Source organism: Sinocyclocheilus rhinocerous, unplaced genomic scaffold, assembly GCF_001515625.1.
Source record: "Sinocyclocheilus rhinocerous isolate Xijiao unplaced genomic scaffold, SAMN03320098_v1.1 scaffold1099, whole genome shotgun sequence".
Taxonomy (NCBI): domain Eukaryota; kingdom Metazoa; phylum Chordata; class Actinopteri; order Cypriniformes; family Cyprinidae; genus Sinocyclocheilus; species Sinocyclocheilus rhinocerous.
The window spans coordinates 73,325-94,857 of NW_015634461.1; the positions used below are offsets into that span (position 1 = coordinate 73,325).

A 21,533-nucleotide genomic window follows, 5' to 3' on the forward strand; every position below is an offset into this window, starting at 1 on the left:
TATATATATATATATAAAATACTGGTTGTTTTTTTAATAATAACAAAAAAAAACAAGTTCAATATTTTATTAAAATGAACAAATATATTTATATATATATATATTTTTTCGAAATATTATTCAACTTTCATATGATTGTTAAGTTCTTTGGGTGTACAACAATACACAATAAAGCACTATATAAATGCATCATTCATTCATATGTATTCAGATATTTTTATTTTAATATATTTAAAACCACAAATAACACTTAAGAATGAAATTGAAAGTATGCAGACAAGGACATGTGAAAGCTGGCACAATAAAAACCTCAAACTATGGTACAGTCAGTGTGTTTGAGAGTCTCACCGGATTGAGGTCTCGTGGTGGCGCTGTTGTAGATGGGAATGCCTTCGCCCATGTTGTTGAACGCCTTGAGGGTGATGACGTAATGGGAACTGGGATCTGGAGTGGAAGACATGATAAACAGTCTAAAAGCGTCTATAAACACACCTAATGTCAGCATCAGACTGACTGTTTGTGGCGTTACACCCACCGAGGTTATCGATGCTGTAGAAACGCTGCTTGTAATCCAGAGTGACTGTGTGGGCGTGAGGGCTGCCGATTCCGTATCCGATTTTATAACCTCGCACTAAAATGTCCTGGTTTTCTGGAGGAGTCCAGCTCACCACGATTCGGTTCACCAGCGGACGAACATGAAGAGAACTCGGCACTCCTGGAACCTGAGACTCTGTAACACACACAAGCTAGAACGTGCTCATCTTTGACAATTTTCACATTTTATATGATTTGATATTTTAAATTAAAAAAGTTAAACAATAATTTAAAAAAATTCTTATTGAAAAAGTATTACAACAATACACAATAAAGCACTATATAAATGCATCATTCATTCATATGTATTCAGATATTTTTATTTTAATATATTTAAAACCACAAATAACACTTAAGAATGAAATTGAAAGTATGCAGACAAAATTGATAGTGTAGCAGACAAACCTCCAATAGAGACTATTCCTGCTGAAATGACATCAATCAATGTTCTCTTTCAAGCACAAACACACTGAGAGGACTGTCAGAAAACAATTTCACAATCAAGCATGAAATGAATGTTTACAGCATTGGAGCTCAGGTCGGGTGTAGCGCTGAGCTAAACAGCAGCTGTTAAGCACAAATTCATTAGCGTATATTGAGCTGACTGCTGTAAGAGCAGAGAAATCCATTCCTATTTGTTTTGGCCAAGCTTAAAAGCAAAACTTGTGTAAACGGATCCACAGACAGCTTCGTTTTATTAGTGAAACGCAATTTGAATTTATCTTAGCGGCCGGTTCTAATGTTCTGCTCTGATTTATAAGGCAACGCTGCTAATTTCCGACAAAACCTTTTGGATTTAGAGTCATTAAATTGACTCATTATTTCAAACACTGGCCTATTTGTGGGGCTAATTCAAGTAGGAGCGGATGAAGCGGAGGCATTAGCGCTTGAGAGAGATGCTTTGGTCTGGCTGTCACAGAGCTTTTCCCATTTTAGCAGATGGAAATGAGCCCAAAGAGGGTTTGAACGCACACACACACACACACACACACACACACACAAACACAAACACACACACACACACACACGAACACACACACACACACAGTGCCGGGGTCCAATTGTCACTGAAAATACAAGCTATTAATCAAACTCAGCCGTCTAAATCAGCCGAAATGCCTCCGTGTCTGTTTGTTCCCTTCATTTCAGAGTTCCTGCTGCTCTTTGATGAGGATGGAAGGGAAAAACACACAAGAAATGTTCCTCTCGCAACACACCAGCAGCTTCCTTCAACACAGAAATATGACTTTCAATTACTGGCTGAATCTCAAAAGGAAATGTCTGGGTCCTCATAATAGTAATAATAAATTATAATTTATATAACAAAAACTAAATCGATTTTTGACCATAATGCTTATTTTCATTGTGATAGTATTTTAATGATAACTGAGCACATTAAATTCTAGATTAAATTAAATCCCCCTTAAATTCTGATGATCACATGCAACTCACACTATTTATTTAAATAATCAATAAATATAATGAATGCAATAAATAATACCATGACGTATAATAAAAACAACTGCACTTAAATGATGAATCAACATTTTTTCCTATTACAGTAACAAAATTATGGGCAGTATGTGCTTAATTGTATTTATTTGTGCTTAACTGTTAAAATGGCCCTAAAAATGGCCATATATATTATTATTATTATAATATAATAATAATATTATATTATAATTTATTATTATTTTCCTCATCATTTTGGGTTGAAATGAAAGACCCAGAATGTTCTTGACAAAATACAAAAAACGGCCCTAAAATAGACATTTTTTAATGCAAAATATAATTTATTATAATTTTCTTCTTCATTTTGGGTTGAAATTAATGACCCAGAATGCTCTTGACAAAAAGCAAAAAATGCTCGTAAAAATAATGGCCCAGAAAAGGCTGTAATGGTCCTCAAAATGGACGTAATATTTTCATACAAATTAAAATTTACTATAATCTTTCTGTTTATTTTGTGGTGAAATGAATGTTCTCAGAATGTTCTTGACTAAATGAATGAATGAATGAATGAATGGCCCAAAAAATGGCCATAACTGCCTGAAAATATTTATTTTGCTAATATACATAATATTTTACTATGCAACATATTTTAAAACTATTTAATATATTTATTTAATGTGATATTTTTTCTCTTTGATTTTGGGCTTAAGTGAATGACCCAAAATGTTCCTTCTATCCATTCTTTTACACTAACAGTGGAAACGGGCAGAACATGAAAGTGGTGGATCTTTTCACTTCTTCCACACAGATCTAACACAACAGCTGTGGCAGTAACCTAACAGCTCAGACACGATTATCTGAGCCCGATGTCACGAGTAATCACATCAGCGCTTTCTCAAGCCTGAAATCAATTGAATTTACTGTAACCGACTCAGCAGCCATGCGCCAGTTTTCTTCTTATGGCATTCGGAGTCTTTAAACGGACACATTAATCCAAATAATTCAAAGGCTTTTCATTTAACAATAGAAGTGCATTAAACAAATGCCATTTTCCCAGGATTCCCCTCTCCGTCTCACACCAGAAGAGCGTTTAACAGACTCCTCCAGTGGAAGGACGAGTGAATTATGCAGCGGCTCTTTCAGTATTGATGAAGTCTGCCGTTTGATACGTGAGAAATAAAGTTCTTCACATCCCGAACAAACACACCTGACACACACAGAGAATTACACCAGCAGGAAGCTCCAGGGAAGAAAGTCAAAGTGAAGGAGGAAAAGTGGCGTGTTTGTTTACCGTCCAGGTCGTTCTCGAAGGTTTCGGCTGCGATCCACTCGGTTGTCGGGCCGGTTCCGTTCACGGTGGAGGCCGACACTCTCACGGTGTAAACCTTTCCCTTCTCCAGACCTTAAAGACAACAAAACCAGCATTCATGTCACGAGGCGCTGAATTAAATACACAAACTATGTGTTACATAAGTGGCAGTTCTCTAGACTCAGCAACCTAAACACTATTCTTTACATTTCCTGAGTAAAAATGGGTTTTCGCCCATTTCTAAGTGGTTTCTCACTGATTCAAGTCAAAAGATATGCTAGATATGACTTGAGTCCCTTCCAGTAAATCCGAGGGATTTTTGTCACCATTAATTAATTATTTTATTTGGTAGAAGTGTTGTTATCATTAACTAAAACAATTAAAAATAGTGTTTTTTTTAGTTATTGAAATAAAAAACAAATATTAGATGAAAAATATTTTTTAAATAAGTTAAATAATTAAAAAAAAAATTTTTAAAAAACAAAATCGTCATTAAAATATACATAGAAATATAATACAAATTATAACAATTACAAAAGCACATACGAATGATTAAATAAATCTGAGATGAAATAAAAATAAAAATATTACATGGGAAAAATAAATGTTTTAAAAAGAAATGAAATTTTGCAGTTTAAGTTGCAGTTCTAAGATTACTTGAACTGGAAAGCTATATTGCTGTATTGAAGTTATATAGAAAAAAATATTTTTTAAATAAGTTAAATAATAAAAAAAAAATGTTTTAAAAACCAAAATCGTCATTAAAATATACATAGAAATATAATAAAAATTATAACAATTACAAAAGCACATACGAATGATTAAATAAATCTGAGATGAAATAAAAATAAAAATATTACATGGGAAAAATAAATGTTTTAAAAAGAAATGAAATTTTGCAGTTTAAGTTGCAGTTCTAAGATTACTTGAACTGGAAAGCTATATAAATGTATTGAAGCTATATAGAAATATAAAAAAATAATAAAAATGACAAAAGCAAATACAAATCACTAAATAAAGCTGAAATAAAATATAAATATTAGATGAAAATCTACGTTTAAAAACTTAAACGAAAATTAGAAATGGTGTCTTGGCAACTAACTGAAATAAAAACGAGTTTAAGTTGCAGTTCGAAGTTTTTAAAACTGAAATAAAATCAGCTATTAGCTACAAATAAAAAAAGCTATTTAGAAATAATTACAAAAATAATAACAAAAATAATAAAGTATAAAACAACAAAAACTAAACGTTGAAATAAAATAAAATATGAATATCAGATGAAAAATCTAAATTCTGAAATGTTATAAAATTAAAATTAGAAATGTTAACAGAAATAAAAATAAGCTGCAGTTCTAACATTAATAAAAAAATATTAAAGCTATATAGAAATAAAAAATAATAATAAAAATGACAAAAGTACATAAAAATACTAAAAGCTGAAATAAAATATAAATATCTAAATGTAAACAACTTATTGCCATATAGAAATATTTTTAAACAAAAAATAAAAATGCAAAAGCACATAAAATTACTAAAATTAAAATAATGAAAATTAACTAATTCAACTATGAATAAAAACTACACTAGTACAAAAATGAAACTAAAAGCGTGTTCTGTAGGGATGGGGGTTTGTCGTACCGTCAATGAGCAGAAAGAGCTGTGTGGTTGAGATCTCTATTGTGTCTGCTCTCCTGAGTCCTTTCCGGTAGCGTAATTTATACCCCGTCAGCTCTCCGTTCAGGGTACCAGGGGGAGGCGGCTGCCATCGGACCATGATGCTCTGGGGCGTAAAACAGGACACACGCTGAGCTTAGAACCAGAGCAAAGCCATCTCAGCGAGAGTCGAGTCTCAAAAGTTAGTGGATTTTAATTAAGCAGCGGAGCGCATTATATAAACGTCTAGAGGTCTGCAGTTCTTCAGCTGCGCCTGCAAAGAGTGTGTCAGCCAGAGAGCTGTCAGAGCCAATGCTGTCATGCGTCATGAGTTCATTTCAGAAAGACAGCTGAGAGGAGCAAAGCCTTCAGGCTACGCAATAATGAATGAAGAAAAAACCCAAGTATGCTCCATGAAACAGGAGATGATCCAGGATCAGCTCTGACTGCCAGATGCCTCATCTAAATTACAGTCCTGACGGTGGCAAGCATGCACATGAAAGCATACAAACTCTCTGCATTTGGCCGGTACTGATAATTAATCTTTAACTTCTGTTTCGGGAAGTGACTAATGAGTAATTACTAATTTTAACAGACTTAAAGTAACTTATTACAGGCTCTTACAGAAACGTATCATGGCCAAAATGTCATTGATTGGACGAACCTCGCAAGAACTGTCAAGAACATGTCCGAGTCATATTTCACCCCAAAATTAGAAGAATTAAGATATTACATTTTGCATAAGGAAAAATTGGTCTTCTAGCTACTTTTGGGACCATTGGGAACCCTTTAAGATAAAGGGTTTGCAGTGTGTTGTCATTTTTTATGACAATGAAGCACAATTTCTCCCGTATTCTAATTACTCCATATTCCATATTCTAATAGTTCCTTGTTTGGAACTATTTTCGTTAACCAAATCGAGCAAGAAGAGTCAACATTGACAATTTTTGTACCGTAGCCTATATTAACTACTTTTGAACTAAAGTGAGCTGGATGATGATCACTGAATTCACTGATGAACTGCCTTTAACTGAAAAATTAGTGTTTACTTTTGTCCTTTTGCATTATTGACACACTATTTTCCTATTTAATACTGTAAAGCCACTTTGACAATCTGTATCGTTAAAAGCGCTATATAAATAAAGGTGACTTGACTACTCGTTTGAACTCTTGTATAAAATCAATGTCAAATTTGCTATCGTGGTTTCAGGGAAAACTTCACTCTCAGTCATGTTGCTTAACTAGGCTATATGCTATAAATATAAAAACTAAGCTACATTTGTTTATTAGTTACATCAGTTGATTTCTCCACGAGATTGTTTCACATACAGTTAGTCAGAAATGACAGAAAAATTCTGAATGCTTCCTATACGGTTTCCATATTTTTCCCCTATGGTTTTCCAGTAACATCAATGAGTTTAGTAATTGTAGTATTTAAGCTACTGTTGGGCTTATTTTCCTGGCCTGAGGTGTCTTCATCAAGGCCAAACTGGTGATAGGTTGATGGTGATGAAGGTTCAAAGCCCACAGTGGCTGATGTACCCAGATCTTTAATCACTACAACACTAAAACATTCATCAGCAGAGCACTCGACTAATAAAAGAGGATCTTACCGTTGAGTTCAGGACCTCCAGAGTGAGGTTCTGCGGCGGGGCGCTCGGCACTGAAACACACAACAGATTTATTATTGAGAACTCCACTCAAATAATTGCTTTATCCACCGAGACCCACATTCAAAGACTCGTGACGGATGTTTATTTTTGGATGCGGCTGTGGGTGTCGTTTTTTTACACCTTCATTCTGCTTTTTGTTCTGTCTCTTGTCCTTTAAATGAGCGCTGGAGGATTACGCTCGCGGCGGAGACAGTAGCAGCCATTGTTTATGTGTGTTTGTGTGCGTGCCAGCGTCAACAGCTCGCTTTAATAAAACACTTCATTATATTATTTACACTTGTGTGCTTTCCGCCGCGGAGTGAGCGTGTATGATTACAACACCACCTGTCACGCGCTCGCCGTCTTCCCGGAGGTCTTTCTGTGACAGGACGTCTCGCTCACGTCCCACAGAGACCAGAGCATGAGAGAGTGAAAATATGGCCAGCTCCCTACATAGATGACATTTTAAGGCATCATAGTCTCACTGTCACAAAAGTCAGGAAGCGTAATTATGTTGCCCTCATTTTGCATTAAAATTAACTTTATTGCTTCTTACTGAAGCATGAAGTTAGTTCTTCACCAAATTGATTTCACATGTGACTTTGAACGCAGCGATAAATTGGGAAAAAAATAAAAATAATGGCGAGCAAACATTTTGTATTTCTGATATAAGTATAATTCATCCAATTGCGAAAATCTCTATTTAAAAAAAATTATTTGAACTAAAAAAACTGCCCATTTTAATTATTATGCATATTAGAGAATCACATAAATAAATAAATATTATTTTGACACAGCGATTAATTGTAAAGAAAATGGTGAGAGAATATATCAACATGTTCATATATTTATAATTAATCCGATGCTGAAAAGTCTCTAAAAAATACCATTTCAAAACACTAAAAAATATATATTTTCTTTGGTTTACGTTTTTATACATATCAAAGTATAACATAGCTAAATACAATTATTTGAATAAATAAAGTACTATAAATAAATATTTTTATTTATATAAAAGACAGATTTTACTTTAATTTATAATAAATTACGTTTTAGTTAATTTATTTAATTTAAAATGAATTCAATAAATACATTTTTTTAGATACATTTTATTCTCACTTCTGTAGAAATGGTCTGCAGAGAGGAGCTGTATTCAGAAATTAATCAAATAAATCTTAATCATATGAAAATACAAATGAAACAATAATAATAATTATTATTTATAATATAATAATTATTGTATATATTTATCAATAAAATAATAAATACATAAATATTAGTTAAATAAATAATTAAAAGCATAAATAAATAATATAAATAAACAAATTTCAAGTCTTGAATGAACTATATTCAGCCACCACTTTGAGCCTTGTAATTTCTAACATTAATTTTTCTATAAGTGGTCTGAGGACTAGTGTAGAGAGGTGCGGTACTCGAATAATCAGATTAACTGATTAATTTTGTCCATATCCGACTTCACATAGCTGAGAAAACAGATGCACTTGTTTTCTGTGTCGTTTCATAGTCAAGAAAGCCACAAAACCCAACCGCTATACTGAACCAATGAAAAACATTTGCCTTCCTGTATGCTAATTATTTTGCTTTAAGACTGAACTAAAGCGAACATGTTAGCATGTCACTTACACGAGTCTTGTGACAACAGTGACATAAAAACATGCTCATGCATACTAAGATCAAATCACTGACAAATCTGTGTGAATGCCAAATCTTCATCTAAATGGAGGCACTTTTAAGTGAAGTCAAGTCAAGGCAGAGAGAGAAAATCAAACCAGCAGCGAAGGAAAATTAAGTCAGGAGGTTCAAAGTAACACGTCTAAGCGTCAGACTTCATGAAGGCTCACCGTCAGACAGCGTTCGGACCACAACATCCTCAGTGGAGACGCCGGGGCCGTGTTTGTTGTACGCCACAACCCTGAAACTGTACTCTGTAAACTTCTTGAGGCCCGTCACAGTGTAGGACAGACCCGTGACGTCCATGTCCTGCAGAAAAAACACAAACATCAGTTACCTGCACTGCTTTTACTGTAGCATTTAAAGTCAACATAAAAACAAGCACAATTTTTACGACTATTTTCCACCCTCTCTCTGTTTCTGCCACTGTCTCTTTAAGACTTCTTTGTAACTGACCCCTGATTTTTGCTAACCCTAACCCTAACATCTTTACATAAAAATGCAGTGGTGCTATCATGATAAGTAACTATGCTACTGAATGAATACCATATTCATATATCATAGCATATTTATGGTAATCCAGTGCGGTATTATTATAATATGATGCACAAAAACAAACAACAAACATACATGTCCAACAAGTGTGCCAAAAACATGGTATTACAGGGTAATATCATAGTAAATGCACACAGAAAATATATAAAACATGGCATTATAATAGTGAATGTCCAAAAAACGACATAAAAAACAGGATAAAATCATAGTAAATGGGCACAAAATATTTGTAAAAAAAAAAAAGGTTTTACCATAGTAAATGGCAAACAAATATGTTAAAAAACCCATGGTATTACAAAAGTAAATATGTAAAGCTATATTGAGAAAAAAACAAAAACATGGTATTAACAACAGTAAATGTGCAAAAAACTGATGCCCAAAACAGGGCATGATCACAACACATGCACAAAATACATGTAAAAAATGGTTTTACCATAGTAAAAAAAAAAAAAATTTTTAAAAAGATGTATATCTACAAAAATATATGTAAATATGTAAAAAAAAATTTAAAAAAAAAGGTATAATAGTAATTAAAAAATATATATATATATTGTCAAAATATTGCCATTGTAAATGTACAAAAATATATGTAAAAAGGTATATTATATAAGAAAATCTCCCAAAAACTAATTTAATACCATGTTTTAATTATGTATAAAAACATTGTATTACATGCATGGCATTACACGCATGATCACAGTAAATGTGCATAAAACAGATGTACAAAAACATGGTGGTACCACAGTGTGTAAAAATATATGGAAAACACAGTATTATAATAGTAAACATATAAAAAACTACTATCAAAAAACAGAGTATTACCACAGTAAATGTGTAAAAACATTTGTAAATGTCATTATAATAGTAAGTGTCGAAAAAAATAATACATAAAATGAATTACATAATTGTATAAAATGTATTAGAAACATGGTATAATCATATCTGTCTGAATATTTTCATGGTATTACTATGGTACAAAACAAAATGAAATAATGCATAAACTATGATAGCATCATGGTACTTCTGTGTTAGTCTGCCATTCATCAGGTTAGGCCAAGTCGCTGTAAACCTGGGTGATCATATGTTAAGGAGCTTCTGGCTGTGATATAATAATCAAGCTTTCTAAATGTTTCTAAACTACAGCTTGATTTCCAGCTTTCATGCGTCCTCACCTGCTCCGAGTCTTGTCCCTTCTCGCTGTAGAAGAGTTTGTAGGTCTGGATCTCGCCGTTTCCAGTGCTGGGTCTCTCCCAGCTCAGCGTGACTGAGGCAGTGCTGACGGAGACCACCTGCAGATTCGGAGCCGGACCCGGGACCTGAACTGAGACACGCAGGGGACGGAACAACTTCAGAGCTACATCTCAAAAAAACAGATACAAATCCGCACGACTCCTGCATGAATACAAAAACCCTAAAGTTAATATTTCGCTTTTTTATAAAGTTTTAGGAACAAGACGTGAAAGTAAAGCAGAAGAAACGAAGGCGCATTTGTCTGTGCTTCAGCTTTAAGTATGTGTTTGAAAACAAAGGGCCACTGAAGTAATTTCTTCACAGTGTCTTCCACTGCTTACAGTTCTACTTAAAGCGTCTTTTTTCTTTTGTTTGGCACTTATTTTTTTCGCTTTTGCAAACTTCAACAGCGCGTAGTGACAAAAGACGACACGTTTCAACCCACCGCAGCTGGATACTTTAAATAATGACAATATCACATGGTAAAAGAAGACTATTCTGGCGAGAAAGCAGCATCTGAATCCCGCTGAGGATATTCTGACACTTCAAACGAGCGAAATGCATTGTGCTCCACGTGTGGGATGCAAAGGAAACGGAGGAGTTTTGACCTAGAAAGACCTAAAAAGAGACATTGGTGTTGCTTTAATTCGTTTTGTCCATATAAGTCAAACGGGAAGTGCAGAATACAAAACAGCTACTAGGATGAATCCCAGTTCACAAACTTCAACTGCACACTCAAAGTACATTATTTTCGACAGGTTGAGAATGTTGCAAGAAAACTAATTATAAAATTGTCTTGATAACAAAAACCCCTTTGTCAAACTTTGTCATACTGTATAAAACACATAAAATAGTTCTGACTCTCATTAAAAGCTGTTAGAAAGCTGATAAACCTACTGTATGATGGAAATTTAATTTAAAAAAGAAATTACTTAATAAAGAATATTATTAAAAAGTAATGCATTTAATCATTTTTATTAAGTTGCTACATTGCATGGCAACTACAAATATCCTACACTAATAAACCATATTAATAATAATACGACTATTGACAAAAATAATAAAACTTTATTCGTAGAGCCGCCGTTTCCAGTGCTGGGTCTCTCCCAGCTCAGCGTGACTGAGGCAGTGCTGACGGAGACCACCTGCAGATTCGGAGCCGGACCCGGGACCTGAACTGAGACACGCAGGGGACGGAACAACTTCAGAGCTACATCTCAAAAAAACAGATACAAATCCGCACGACTCCTGCATGAATACAAAAACCCTAAAGTTAATATTTCGCTTTTTTATAAAGTTTTAGGAACAAGACGTGAAAGTAAAGCAGAAGAAACGAAGGCGCATTTGTCTGTGCTTCAGCTTTAAGTATGTGTTTGAAAACAAAGGGCCACTGAAGTAATTTCTTCACAGTGTCTTCCACTGCTTACAGTTCTACTTAAAGCGTCTTTTTTCTTTTGTTTGGCACTTATTTTTTTCGCTTTTGCAAACTTCAACAGCGCGTAGTGACAAAAGACGACACGTTTCAACCCACCGCAGCTGGATACTTTAAATAATGACAATATCACATGGTAAAAGAAGACTATTCTGGCGAGAAAGCAGCATCTGAATCCCGCTGAGGATATTCTGACACTTCAAACGAGCGAAATGCATTGTGCTCCACGTGTGGGATGCAAAGGAAACGGAGGAGTTTTGACCTAGAAAGACCTAAAAAGAGACATTGGTGTTGCTTTAATTCGTTTTGTCCATATAAGTCAAACGGGAAGTGCAGAATACAAAACAGCTACTAGGATGAATCCCAGTTCACAAACTTCAACTGCACACTCAAAGTACATTATTTTCGACAGGTTGAGAATGTTGCAAGAAAACTAATTATAAAATTGTCTTGATAACAAAAACCCCTTTGTCAAACTTTGTCATACTGTATAAAACACATAAAATAGTTCTGACTCTCATTAAAAGCTGTTAGAAAGCTGATAAACACCTACTGTATGATGGAAATTTAATTTAAAAAAGAAATTACTTAATAAAGAATATTATTAAAAAGTAATGCATTTAATCATTTTTATTAAGTTGCTACATTGCATGGCAACTACAAATATCCTACACTAATAAACCATATTAATAATAATACGACTATTGACAAAAATAATAAAACTTTATTCGTAGAGCGCATTTCAAGGTACTCAAAGATGCTTTACAAAACTAATGAAATAATTATAAATATTACTACAATTTTTTTTATTGTAATTATTATTAATATTAATACATTTGACTTCATTTAATATTAGTGGCTTATATTACAGTTGCTGTTTTATTAAAGCAATAAGCCACTTGAGGGTGAGAGTTTTTAAGGCTCTTCTCTTCACCAAGGCTGCAATTATTTGATCAAAAATACAGTAAAAACAGTGAATTGTGAAATATTATTACCATTCGAAATAACTGCTCTCTCTTGCAATATATGTTAAAATGTAGTTTATTCCTGTGATGCAAAGCTACATTTTCAGCATCATTACTCAAGTCTTAAGTGTCACATGATCCTTCAGAAATCATTCACATATCATGGATATTTTTTGTGGAAACTGTGACATTTTATTTTTCAGGATTCTTTGATGAATATAAAGTTTAAAAGAACAGCATTTATTTTAAAGAAAAAATATTTTTTAACATTATAACACAGTAAAATGTCTTTACTGTCACTTTTGATCAATTTAATGCAAATCATTTCTTAAAAAAATTAAATACCCAAACTTCTGAATGTTTTTTTTTTTGTTTTTTTTTGAGTTAAACAGGATATTTCATAGTGATTTATATGGATTTAATACTTTGGAAACGGATTAGATCATTAAATTTTATTTGAAAGGTGATTTCAATAGAAAAGCTAAAAAGTAATTTTCAATTTGTATTTTCGATGATAAGTTGTAAGGCAAAAAAAAATAATATATATATATATATATTTTTTTTGGGGGGAAAAACGTAAACTGACTGGTTGTTAGTGAATCATCACACACAAACTCCTCCTCATCAACGTTGCAAAGGCAATATTAGCATGCATGGACATTCATGCAGGCCTGTTGGATGCAAGATGCACAATCCTGATCTGACTATATGACAGATATCATACAAACCGGGATGCAGTTTCCTTCTCCTTTAGTCTGCATCTGCCCTATGCACAAGCCAGTTGGCATTTTCACCCGACCGTGGCCACACACGAGCAGCACAAGTCTCCTTTGGTCCCGTGAGATCGGCTCGCAGAAGCATTGGCCGCATTTTTCCTGACAGGTCCGAACATACCTGCATCCCTGAGCTCTCGTCTCATTAATACTAGTCGCCTGTATCCATGAAAATCATCCTGACACATGCTTCCAGACATTTCCCGACCCAGATGTTTACAATTCCACACTCATACAGCTCGGACAGAAAGAGGCTGTCTGTGAAGAAACCACAGCGTCCCCAGCTCAACAGCGGCCGGTAAACAAGCGGCCGGTAGGTTTGGACGCGCACAAACAGGACCAGTGTGGTCACAAGAGAGAGGTATAGAGAGAGAAACCTCAGACCTGGCCCAGTATTCAACACTAGCGGTCAAACGCGTGCTTGAAGTGTGTGTACGTGTGTGTTAGTGTTTTACCTTCCAGCTGGGTGGCCACTGTAAGTGAGGTGGAACTCTCGCCCGGGCCGTTAGCGTTGGCCGCGACCACCCGAAAGGTGTACTTGGTGTCGGGGACGAGGTTCTGGATGGTGACCTGGATCTCTCCCGGTCCGCTGGTGTTCTCCACACGCTCCCTGCGAGCAAAACAACAGCAATATGAAATCATAATAGCGCAAACGCGTCTGATGTATGATTTTAGGCCTAAAATTAAGCTCACATGCTAGTCAGGCACGTGAACGCAGGTGTTCCTAGCTCAAATTTGTGCCCAGAATGCATCAGAACATAATTCATAACATAACACAAGTGCAGCCACAGGGAGGCTATAGCGGGTATCAGCATAAAGTGCCTTCTACAGAAATATTCTGAAGACAATCTTATTAAGCAAGTTGATACATTTATAGCTAGCTGTTTATAGTATATGTTCATAGCTAGCTAATTAAATTTGAACAAATCTGTCAAAAAATAAACAAAAAAAGATGTTAAAAAAACAGTTTGTCACCAGTGTTCATTTTTTAGTTTTAACAGATTGTAATCAATATTTTGAATGAGCTTTTTTCCCCTTCATTTTTTAAATTAGAATTTTAGTTTGATTTTTAAAGATTTTTACATGCTTTTGTCATTTTTATTAATAATTACATTTAATATTAATTAAATATAATATATTACTAAATAATTTGTAATTTTAAAAAATTTTACTACTTAGGTTTAATTTATTTTTATTTCCGTTTTAATTTATATTTATTTCCAGTAAGTAATTTTAGTGCTTTAACTTAAAATTATTTCAGAAATTTTACCAAGGCAACATTTATAATTGATTCATTTTTAAATATTACTATTTACATTTAATTGATTTTTGTTTCAGTTTATTTAATTTTAGTGCTTCAAACTTATTTCAGTTAGTTGCCCAAATGAAAAGTTTCACATTTTCATTTAGTTTCACATTTTTTATCTAATATTCATACATTAATTAAACTTGAATTCAATTAACAAAAATGTTTTTAATAATTTTAGTCAACAATAATAACCCTGGACATCACATTGGAAATGGTAGGTAGACACATTACATTACGGGATGAAGTGACCTTCACACTATGATTTAGTTGTTTACTGCTTATATTGTTAAATCTAGTAGTTTAACTGTGTATTTTAAGTTTTTTATACAGAAAATCCACATTGTGTGCACAGAATATACTGTATACTCAGGGCCATAAACACTGACGATGATGCATTTGACCAAATATTCAGATTAGTGGTCGATCAATGTATTATTCAATGACCAATTCTTAAAATTTTACCTTAGACCCCCCCCCCCCCAAAATCCTAAATGTTTGATGCAGAATTAGTACGTGTAGTATACTATTCTAAACATCAGCACAGTGTTACAGTTTGCATTTCCTGTTGCTGTTCCTTTAACAACCTGTAGAGGCAGCGTAAACTGTTCTTTAAAACTATGTAGGTCCACGTTAAACAGCAAACACACATTGACATATTTGAGAATCTTTAACCTGTTAGTGCCTTCCAGACTGTAGAACACAGAGTAGGTGATGTTCTCCCCGTGCGGCTCGGCAGGAAGTCGCCACGTCAGCTTGATGAATCGGGTGGACACCAGAGATGCCACGACATCACGCGGGGCGGAGGGCGTCGGGCCGCTGTGCTCGGCCAGGCTGGACGCTACATGGTCAGTAGTGGCATCGGTCAGTGAAGGGACAGCAGAAGGAAGGGCAACGTCTTGAGTACGTTGGAGGGTGATTGTGACGGGAGGGGCAACAAGGGGGGTAAATTATAGATACAAAGTTCAGGGAGGAAAGGGAGGGCGAGAAAAAAGGAAGAAAAAGAAAAAGAAAAGAACATAAAATAATTGACGTAAATGAAAAGACAACCACAATGACATCAAAATCAAAACGAAACAGCAAATTTACTATGAGACAGAGCAGGAGATGGAGGCTCAACACCAGGCTAAACATGCAGCCACGACATGTTACGAACACTGAGGGGAAGCATATCATTAACATTCATATCAGTAAGCACAATGTTAATTACAGTTTCACATCTGTCCCTGCAATTAAAACACACTGATGACTTCACCTGAAGTAGTTAAAAATAGCACGTTCTATGAAATGTGTCGTAGATGCAAATTAGAGGAAACCGGTGGTGATGTTCAGGGTTTATTTACTGCAAAAGAATAAAAGAAAAAACATCGCCATACTATATATGCGTTTGTTTGCATGTGTAATTTCTGGGGATGAGTCTTGCTTCAAGGTCAACAATACAAGTGTTGCTCAACACCTACAAACAACACAAATTCACATGTAACACTCAGAATCCTGCGTGACTAGCCAATCAGCTCCAGGAAGAATTGCTGATTGGAGAACGATTCCCGTAAAACTGATGAGAAGCGGCTATTCGCTGTACTCGTCTGCAAAAGATGCATCATCTTACGATCAAACCAGCCCAGTGAACCAACGAGAAACATTCAAGAAACAAAACCTTAGAATAGACTAGACAAGAATAGAATAGAGTAAAACAGAAAAGAATAGAATGTTACAATAGAATAAAATAAAATAATAGATTAAAAAAATAATAGAATAAAACAGAAAAGAATAGGTTATAATAGAATATAATAAAACAAAAGAATAGAACTTATAATATAAAAACAAAAAAGAACAGAATACAACAGAATAGAGTAAAACAGAAAAGAATAGAATATGTTAGAAGAATATATAAAACTAAAGAATAGAATAGATTAAAATAGAATTATACAGAATAGAAGAGAGCAGAAGAAAATAAAACAAGAATATTCAATTAAATTCTAGTTTATTTGTATAGCGCTTTTCACGATACAAATCGTTGCAAAGCAACTTTACAGAAAATTAAGTTTCTACAATATATTTAGTAGTAGCTTATCAGTGGTGACTGTCAGATAATGTACATATGGCAGAAATGTACGGTTTCAGTTTAGAATAGGTTATAATAGAATAGAATAAAACAGAAAAGAATAGAATAGGTTATAATAGAACAGAACAGAATAGAACAGAATAAAACAGAAAATAATATATTATAATAGAAAGGAAAAGATTATAACAGAATAGAATAGAACAAAATAAAACGGAAAAGAATAGAATAGATTAAAACAGAATAGAATAAAACAGAAAAGAACACAATAGAAAAACAAGTTTAGAATAAAATAGAATAGAAAAGGATAAAAAAAAGAATAGAATAGAACAAAACTATTTTTTTTCTTTCCTTCTTTTTGACGACATTTCAGCTTGTATGGCTATTTTCATGAGGAGAGCCCGGTTTAGTTAATAGAATAACAGAATAGAATGTATGGCTATGAGAGCCAGGTTTAGTTAATAGAATAACAGAATAGAATAAAACAAAAGATAATAGATTAGATAGATTAGAATACTCAGGGACATAAACACTGATGATTTTGCATTTTACCAAATGCTCAGATTAGTGGTCGATCAATGTGCTTTTCAATGGCCGATTCTTAAAATTTTACCTTCGATAACCCCACATCCTTAGTATGTGTAGTATACTAGTATGGTATTCTAAACATCAGCACAGTGTTACAGTTTGCATTTCCTGTTGCTGTTCCTTTAACAACCTGTAGAGGCAGTGTAAACTGTTCTTTAAAACTATGTAGGTCCACGTTAAACAGCAAACACACATTGACATATTTGAGAATCTTTAACCTGTTAGTGCCTTCCAGACTGTAGAACACAGAGTAGGTGATGTTCTCCCCGTGTGGCTCGGCAGGAAGGCGCCACGTCAGCTTGATGAATCGAGTGGACACTAGAGACGCCACGACATCACGCGGGGCGGAGGGCGTCGGGTCGTTGCGCTCGGACGGGCTGGACGCTACATGGTCAGTAGTGGCATCGGTCAGTGAAGGAAGGGCAACGTCTTGAGTACATAGAAGGGGGATTGTGATGGGAGGGGCAACAAGGGGGGTAAATTATAGATACAAAGTTCAGGGAGGAAAGGGAGGGCGAGAAAAAAGGAAGAAAAAGAAAAAGAAAAGAACATAAAATAATTGACGTAAATGAAAAGACAACCACAATGACATCAAAATCAAAACGAAACAGCAAATTTACTATGAGACAGAGCAGGAGATGGAGGCTCAACACCAGGCTAAACATGCAGCCACGACATGTTACGAACACTGAGGGGAAGCATATCATTAACATTCATATCAGTAAGCACAATGTTAATTACAGTTTCACATCTGTCCCTGCAATTAAAACACACTGATGACTTCACCTGAAGTAGTTAAAAATAGCACGTTCTATGAAATGTGTCGTAGATGCAAATTAGAGGAAACCGGTGGTGATGTTCAGGGTTTATTTACTGCAAAAGAATAAAAGAAAAAACATCGCCATACTATATATGCGTTTGTTTGCATGTGTAATTTCTGGGGATGAGTCTTGCTTCAAGGTCAACAATACAAGTGTTGCTCAACACCTACAAACAACACAAATTCACATGTAACACTCAGAATCCTGCGTGACTAGCCAATCAGCTCCAGGAAGAATTGCTGATTGGAGAACGATTCCCGTAAAACTGATGAGAAGCGGCTATTCGCTGTACTCGTCTGCAAAAGATGCATCATCTTACGATCAAACCAGCCCAGTGAACCAACGAGAAACATTCAAGAAACAAAACCTTAGAATAGACTAGACAAGAATAGAATAGAGTAAAACAGAAAAGAATAGAATGTTACAATAGAATAAAATAAAATAATAGATTAAAAAAATAATAGAATAAAACAGAAAAGAATAGGTTATAATAGAATATAATAAAACAAAAGAATAGAACTTATAATATAAAAACAAAAAAGAACAGAATACAACAGAATAGAGTAAAACAGAAAAGAATAGAATATGTTAGAAGAATATATAAAACTAAAGAATAGAATAGATTAAAATAGAATTATACAGAATAGAAGAGAGCAGAAGAAAATAAAACAAGAATATTCAATTAAATTCTAGTTTATTTGTATAGCGCTTTTCACGATACAAATCGTTGCAAAGCAACTTTACAGAAAATTAAGTTTCTACAATATATTTAGTAGTAGCTTATCAGTGGTGACTGTCAGATAATGTACATATGGCAGAAATGTACGGTTTCAGTTTAGAATAGGTTATAATAGAATAGAATAAAACAGAAAAGAATAGAATAGGTTATAATAGAACAGAACAGAATAGAACAGAATAAAACAGAAAATAATATATTATAATAGAAAGGAAAAGATTATAACAGAATAGAATAGAACAAAATAAAACGGAAAAGAATAGAATAGATTAAAACAGAATAGAATAAAACAGAAAAGAACACAATAGAAAAACAAGTTTAGAATAAAATAGAATAGAAAAGGATAAAAAAAAGAATAGAATAGAACAAAACTATTTTTTTTCTTTCCTTCTTTTTGACGACATTTCAGCTTGTATGGCTATTTTCATGAGGAGAGCCAGGTTTAGTTAATAGAATAACAGAATAGAATAAAACAAAAGATAATAGATTAGATTATAACAGAAAAGAATAGAATAGATTAGAATAGAAAAACATAAAAGCACAGAATAGAATAAAATAAAATAGAAAAAACAAAAAAGATTACAATAGAAAAGAACAGATTATAACAGGAAAGAATAGAATAAAACAGAAAAGAATAGAATAGATTAGAATAGAATAGAAAAACAAAAGCACAGAATAGAATAAAATAGAAAAAACTAAAAACATTACAATAGAAAAGAACAGATTATAACAGGAAAGTATAGAATAAAAAAATAAATAAAACAGAACAGAACAGAATAGAATAGGAGTGTTATCACAGCTTATGTCCGGGCATCACCCTCAGGTGTGAGTGACACCCCTCGTCGGCTCAATGAACCTGTCTTACAGAAAATTAAGTTTCTACAATATATTTAGTAGTAGCTTATCAGTGGTGACTGTCAGATAATGTACATATGGCAGAAATGTACGGTTTCAGTTTAGAATAGGTTATAATAGAATAGAATAAAACAGAAAATAATAGAATAGGTTATAATAGAACAGAACAGAATAGAACAGGACTGAATAAAACAGAAAAAAAAATATTATAATAGAAAAGAAAAGATTATAACAGAATAGAATAGAACAAAATAAAACGGAAAAGAATAGAATAGATTAAAACAGAATAGAATAAAACAGCAAAGAACAGAATAGAAAAAACAGAAAAGAATAAAATATACTTAAATTGATTGGAATAAAACAGAAAAGAACACAATAGAAAAACAAGTTTAGAATAAAACAGAATAGAAAAGGATAAAAAAGAATAGAATAGAACAAAATCATTTTTTTCTTTCCTTCTTTTTGACGACATTTCAGCTTGTATGGCTATTTTCATGAGGAGAGCCAGGTTTAGTTAATAGAATAACAGAATAGAATAAAACAAAAGATAATAGATTAGATTATAACAGAAAAGAATAGAATAGATTAGAATAGAAAAACATAAAAGCACAGAATAGAATAAAATAGAAAAAACAAAAAAGATTACAATAGAAAAGAACAGATTATAACAGGAAAGTATAGAATAAAAAAATAAATAAAACAGAACAGAACAGAATAGAATAGGAGTGTTATCACAGCTTATGTCCGGGCATCACCCTCAGGTGTGAGTGACACCCCTCGTCGGCTGAATGAACCTGTTCGAGGGACAGCGGGACGCTGTGTGACGGCGCGGGTGCGAGTGGGCGAGGTGTCTGCTAGCCTGCCGCGTCTGGCACACTAACGGGCATCAGAGACCAGCTGGAGACGGCGATGTGCCAAACTGGGCACTGCCGCCCACCGAACGGAGCTTCCCGCTCATTTCCTGACTCAGCATGAGTACAGACAGAAAAACAACACCCACCTAAGATAAGACACCTGATGGGTAAAAATAAAACGTCATGAATGACCCCTGACGATGAAAACAATGGCATCATGGGACTTCAAAAAATAACTGCAACGTTATCACTGCATCCTGCTGCATTAATATCTTGATTTATTTAACATCCCAATGAAAATGCTCATCTCAAATCTCCTCGCTTCTCTGTCAGGGCTTCACAGCTGGGGGAAACGCTCACACTGCCCTTCAAAGGCAAGATCTTAAGTCAGGAAATGACATCAAGCACAGAAGGGACCTTGGGATATTATTATTATTAGATATGCACCAAAAAAAACCCACTATGAAATAAAACAGAAATAGAAATGTTAAGCAGACCCCAGGGTGTGGATTCAATCAGTGTAGGATCAAAAATGGATGCTGGGAAACTTTAGGGTTTGAAGTTCTGTACCTCTCATTCAGTATGCAGGGCATTACAGCTCTATATTTCCAGCCGTTTTATGATACTTGATACAGAGCTTGATGTTTATGCCTCTGCTCTAAAATGGCTTAAAAGAAGCCAAAACAGATTCATAATATTTAATTAAAAGAACTTAATCTGTAAAATTATAGTTTAAAAAAATGTTTTTCACAGTTTTTAACCTAATGATCACAATGAAGGAACATTATGATTGATTTTAATTTTGATATATATTAGTGCTGTCAAAATTAGCGCATTAACGCAGGCGATTAATTTTTTCAGTTTAAAGCGTTAAATATATATATATATATATAAAAAAAGATGCCATTAAACAAATATACTGTCTTTATGTTGTTTGTACATTAATTCGAAGATTGAATGTAAAATTATTGCAATATAAAAGTATATTTAAAATTTTTAATGTT

At 33.9% G+C, this 21,533-nt stretch overlaps 1 protein-coding gene across 1 annotated transcript in view; it reads right to left on the reverse strand.

Moving 5' to 3' along the window:
- Positions 1–21,533, reverse strand: part of neo1b (neogenin 1b) — a 147,174-nt gene that overhangs the window by 13,422 nt on the left and 112,219 nt on the right. The window contains exons 8-16 of the mRNA XM_016559457.1: positions 17,482–17,692; positions 13,763–13,917; positions 10,080–10,228; positions 8,523–8,661; positions 6,622–6,671; positions 4,994–5,135; positions 3,338–3,448; positions 536–730; positions 349–444 (exon numbers count right to left, since the gene is read on the reverse strand). Coding sequence (XP_016414943.1) covers positions 349–444; positions 536–730; positions 3,338–3,448; positions 4,994–5,135; positions 6,622–6,671; positions 8,523–8,661; positions 10,080–10,228; positions 13,763–13,917; positions 17,482–17,692 — 1,248 coding nt within the window. The remainder of the gene's footprint in view (positions 1–348; positions 445–535; positions 731–3,337; positions 3,449–4,993; positions 5,136–6,621; positions 6,672–8,522; positions 8,662–10,079; positions 10,229–13,762; positions 13,918–17,481; positions 17,693–21,533) is intronic.